This window comes from Impatiens glandulifera, unplaced genomic scaffold, assembly GCF_907164915.1.
Source record: "Impatiens glandulifera unplaced genomic scaffold, dImpGla2.1, whole genome shotgun sequence".
Lineage (NCBI taxonomy): Eukaryota > Viridiplantae > Streptophyta > Magnoliopsida > Ericales > Balsaminaceae > Impatiens > Impatiens glandulifera.
In genome coordinates this window covers 44,475-50,001 of record NW_025919549.1, presented here as the reverse complement: position 1 = coordinate 50,001, position 5,527 = coordinate 44,475, and the positions used below count along the sequence as shown (strand labels likewise).

The window sequence follows — 5,527 nt, the reverse complement described above, 5'->3', positions numbered from 1 at the left end:
GTATTTTTATTGTTTGTGACAAAGGTGATGTTAAATACTACTCATATTTCATTTCCAATCAATAGAAAAACTACCTCACATGATGAGATTCAAACGATCATTAAATTATGTTTATGCAGAAGTATATAGTGTACATGGGAAACTCGAAACTACCAAGTGAAGCTCAAGCTAAGTTACATTCAAGCTTTCTAAAAAAAGCTCTGACTGGCATGTAATATTATAATAATCAATTACTTTGAACAAATGTTTTCTTATTAATAAAATTCTATCATATTTACTTATTTTGATTTTTTTTTTGTTTTAATAGTAATTCTTCTGCGTCAGTTTTATACAGTTATAAGGGTCATTTAAATGGTTTTGTGACCTTATTAACAGATGAAGAAAGTAAACGAATTTCCTGTAAGATCATTACCTAGTTCTCAAATTTTACCAATTCTCTTAAAAAATCATTTACTCATTTACTTACAATCATTACATTAATTAATTATCAGCAATAAAAGAAGAGGTCGTTATCTTTCCTAACAAAAACCATCATCTACAAACAACGAGATCATGGGACTTCTTACACTTCCCACAAAGGATTCGAAGAGAGCACACAGTTGAGAGCGATATAATTGTTGGAATAATCGATTCTGGAATTTGGCCAGAGTCAGATTGTTTTATTGATACTGGATATGGACCTCCACCAATTAAATTGCAAGGGTCCTGTGATGGATTAACTAATTTCCATTGCAATATGTAAGTACTTGTTTCATAGATTCTTACAATCATTCATGGTTTATAATCAACAAGAAAACAATTAAAATGGATATTCACATTTAATTTTTTTTTTTAAATTAATCGGTTTGTTTTGTAATTAATAAATATCAATTAAATCCTAATAAAACTATTTTTATTGTATGAAGCTAGAATGTAAATCCTAATAAAATTATAATATGTATTAACATAGCATTTAACTAATTAGATTATGATGCTTTTGCTAATGATTATACAAAATTATTATATTTATTCCATTTATTATTTTCACTTATACATGACTTTAAATGCAGGAAACTTATTGGAGCAAAATACTACAAAAACGATGGAGACTTCTCCCCAACCGATATCCAGTCTCCATGAGACTCCAATGGTCATGGAGCTCATGTGGCCTCAATAATCGCCTGTAACCTTGTTAATTCGGAAGGCCTTTCTGGTCTCGGGAGAGGTATAGCTCGAGGAGGAGTCCCGTCTTCGAGGATCGCCGTTTACAAAGTATGTTGGTCAACCTGTTGCGAAGATGAGGACATTATTGTAGCATTTTTTGTTGCCATTAATGATGGGGTTGATATATTATCAATTTCTATGGGAAATGATGTTTTAAGCTACTGTGAAGATCCCATAGCTTTTATGAGTTTTCAAGCCATGAATAAAGGAATTTTGACGTCAATGGCTCCTGGAAACGATGGTCCGGGACTTTTATCTATCAAAAATGTTGCTCCTTGGGCGCTTACAGTAGCAGCAAGTGCCAGCGATCGTAATTACGTTACCAATTTGATGTTGGGCAATGGGAAAACTTTGATGGTGAATATTTCACAATTATTTTTATTCTGTTTAAGCATTCATACAATTTTTTTTATTAAGTTATTAATTCACTTTTGATTCATGCACAGGGAGTTTCAGTGAACACGTTTGATCCAAATGGTTACAGCCCTTTAGTGTATGGAGGCAGTGTGCCCAATAAAAGAAATGGTGCTTCTAGTTCTCAATCTAGGTATTTAACAACAACAAAAAAAAAAAAGATATCCCAATAATATGGACATTGAATAAAATTTTCTTGAATTTCTATTATACCAATTCACATCCAAAAGATAATTTCTTAAATTTCATAAGATAATTCACATCTGAATTAGGTAATGGTGAATGGTGAATTTCTTAAATTTTTCTGTGGGTGATTATAGAAATTCTAGTTATATGGAGAATGTAAAAGATAGAAAAGTCCCTCAATTTTGGTTAAGAAAAATGATTGGGAGCAAAACTTTGGTGGAGCGACTCGTACAGCGAAAGTGACATCGCTGTTATACGAAAGTGACTTCGCTGTTATACAAAAGAGACCTCGTTGTTATACAAAAGGGACGAGGTCTTTTTTGTATAACAGCGAGGTCACTTTCGTATAACGGCGAGGTCACTTTCGCTGTACGAGTCGTTCCCCCAAAGTCGTGCTCCCTATCATTCTTCTTTGGTTAAATATAAAAATATGCTCTTGAACCCTTGTATTGTATTGAATTATTCGAATTAAAACCGTAATAAATGGAAGCTTAAACAAACTTTTTTGAGGTTTGATCTCCAATTCTACTTTTCAATGAACTATAGCTATATAGTTATTATTTATACTCTTATATAATGTTCATGTATTTATTGATCTCATATTTTACAGATTGTGCGAACCGAACTCACTTAATCCTATATTGGTAAAGGGTAAGATTGTCATTTGTGACGAATATAATTTTGGAGAAGCAGCTATTTCTGCTGGAGCAATAGGTATGGTGATACAAGCTAATGGAACCAAAGATAACTGTGACGTGTTTGCCCTCCCAACAACTTGCCTTGACATGCGGAGTACTGGTTACAACATCATGAGTTATGTTAGCTCATCAAGGTATATACGATACAAGCTGTTCTAAACATGTTATACTTTGTTCATTTTTTATTTATTATATGAAACAGTAATCCAATTGGAAGCATATTGAAGATACTCAAGTTTTTGATGCTTCAGCACCATATATTGCATCATTCTCATCTAGGGGACCCAATCCTATAACACCTCATATTCTTAAGGTTGTATAAATTTTACTCCTCCAATAAATTTAAATCCTAATTGAAGTTAGAAATTATATTTAACTTTCAAGAATTTATAACAAAGTTCTACTCTCTTGATATATAGCCGGATTTGTGTGCACCCGGTGTTAAAATCTTGGGAGCATGGACACTTGCAAATTCTCCTACGAGATTACAAGAAGATTTGAGAAGGCTACCATGTAACATCGTATCAGGCACCTCATCAGCCTGCCAACATGTTACTGCTGCAGCCGCATATGTCAAATCATTTCATCCATCATGGTCTCCGTCTGCTCTTATGACTACCGGTATATATATAAAATGCATAAATATTTAATCATATAAATAATGTATCATTTAAATAATGTTCAATTACAAATAATTTGCATATAGCCACCAAGATGAGTGAAGAAAAAACACCTCAAGCAGAATTTGCTTATGGAGCTGGCCCGATAAACCCTGAAAGGGCTAGAAAACCGGACCTTGTGTATGATATTACACTAGTTGACTATTTGAAGTTTTTGTGCGGGCAAGGCTACAGCAACAATGATTTGAAATTTCTTTCGGGAATGCATGGTGTTTGCAACCGTTATGGAACAGAAAATGCATGGAATTTGAACATCCCTTCATTTTCAATCCCTGTCATGCCTTCTACTCATTTTAATGTCACCTACACTAGGACAGTTACAAATGTGGGACCTTCATCATCCATTTACCAAGCCCAAATTATTGCTCCACCAGGATTAAACATACAAGTTGTGCCAAACGTACTTCATTTCTCTAGTGTCGGACAAACTCAAACATTTGGGGTGGTTTTCGTAGGAAGGATTAGTGTAGGGAATATTGTTTCTGCTTCTTTGTCATGGGTAAGCTCCACAAACACAGTGAGGAGCCCCATTGTTGTTTTTGTTAGAAACTAATGTATAATAATTAATATTTCTTATGCAACAGTCTCTTGGATTGTCCAAGTCTCTTAATCTTATCTCTAATAAATGAGACTCTTCATGTCTCTTAGTTTAATGTTTAAGTTATGTTTTACTTTATATAAGTTATGTAATCGTGTTCTTATTTCAACAAGTTCAATAGACAAAATTTCATTCAAAGTTGTTTTCATTCTCTAAAGTTTCTATTCACTTTCTAATAAGTTTTTTACGGTTCGATCATTGAAGTCCTGATTGTGATTTCGTTACATGGTATCAAAGCTTTGGTAACATTGGTGAAGAAGGTATCATTGTTATTCGATATGGAAAGTGGTGGTCGTGTAGCTGGACTTGGTTTGGAGTTGTTAAACCATTCAAACTATCGGATATAGAAAACCTGTATGGAATCGTACCTGGTCGGGAAAAATTTGTGGGACATCATCGTAGACGAAAATGATGTAGCTCCTGAGGATGTTGCTGAAAATGCGGAAGCATCGAAGAAGCGGAAGAGACTCAATGCGAAGGCAGAATTTGTGTTGAAGAGGTCAATCTCCCACAATCTGTTCGTGCACATTATCGGTTGTGGATCTACTCGCGAGATCTGGAAATGCTTGGTCGTCTTTTCAACAAGAAGAACGATGCTTGTTTCCAAATGCTTGAAAATGAGTTGGCAGCCACAATGCAAATTGGATCTGTCTCAGAGTTCTTTCTTAAGTTAAAAAACATATGCTTAGAAATTTCCTTATTGAACCCAGATGAGAAAATCTTAGAAGCTCGAACAAAGAGGCATATTGTTCAAGGATTTCGACCCGATATACACCATTCATCACATCGATTCAAGTTTGGGCTCAACAACCTTCACTTGAGGAGTTTGAAAATCTCTTGTCATCTTAAGAGTCGTTGGCCGCACAAATGACTAGAGCGAGTATAAAGTATGAGTCAAACAATGTGTTGTTCGTGAAGAAATCGAGCTTGAAAATGGGAAAGTCAAAGAAGGAAGAAATATGTCAGGATTTTCAAATATTACTAAAAAGTCCCTTAAGTGTTTCAGGTGTGGCAAGACTGGACACTTCAAGAGAGACTGTAGAGTAACTTTGAATGGAAATTTTGCTAGTTCAAATCTCGGAGAAAAGTCTAACCAACGTGTTGAGGAGGACTGGGACAAGGCTTTTCATATCGATGTGATGATTTCGAAGGAAAAGAAAACATAGCCGTCTCATGGTAAACAGGAAATCGATCAAAGGTGGATTGTCGATTTAGGGTGCGGACATCATGTTACTGGAGATGAGTCTGTGTTCTCGTCGAGTCGAGTTCATAATGGGGGTGGTGGCATTGTCATGACAGATAAGTCAGTTCATGAAGTTAAAAGGGAAGGATCAATTGTCATTAATAACGACAAAGGAGAATCTATTACTCTGAAGAATGTCTACCATGTTCTAGGAATCCAGAAGAATCTCTTCTTAGTAGCAAATGCTATAGACGCGGAAAATCTTGTGTTGTTCGATCCACATGATGTGAAGTTCTTAAAGAATGTGAAAGAACTAGAACTCGGGTAAATGATCTATTTGTCCTTTCAGCATCAAATTCGTACATCGAAAAAGTGAACGACAAAAGCACCTCCTTTCTATGGCAAGCAAGACTTGGGAATGTCAATATGACTAAGCTTAGTATTATATCTCGAAAGACTTGTCGAAATTCTACTTGAAGATTGAGAATTGAGGAGGGAATTGTGTGTGAAGGATGTCAATATGGAAGACTCATCGACTTTCATTCGACAACTTTGTATCAAGAAG

General features: G+C 35.0%; 1 protein-coding gene across 1 annotated transcript; it reads left to right on the top strand.

The window, feature by feature from the left end:
* Positions 1–134: 134 nt before the first annotated feature.
* On the top strand, positions 135–5,290 carry LOC124918162 (cucumisin-like). Its single transcript, XM_047458370.1, has 12 exons — positions 135–207; positions 325–399; positions 492–707; positions 1,184–1,560; positions 1,650–1,750; positions 2,414–2,621; positions 2,719–2,814; positions 2,921–3,122; positions 3,208–3,680; positions 4,127–4,278; positions 4,786–4,915; positions 4,964–5,290. The coding sequence occupies exons 1-12, from the start codon at positions 135–137 to the stop codon at positions 5,288–5,290; spliced, it is 2,430 nt and encodes an 809-aa protein (XP_047314326.1).
* The last annotated feature ends 237 nt before the right edge of the window (positions 5,291–5,527 follow it).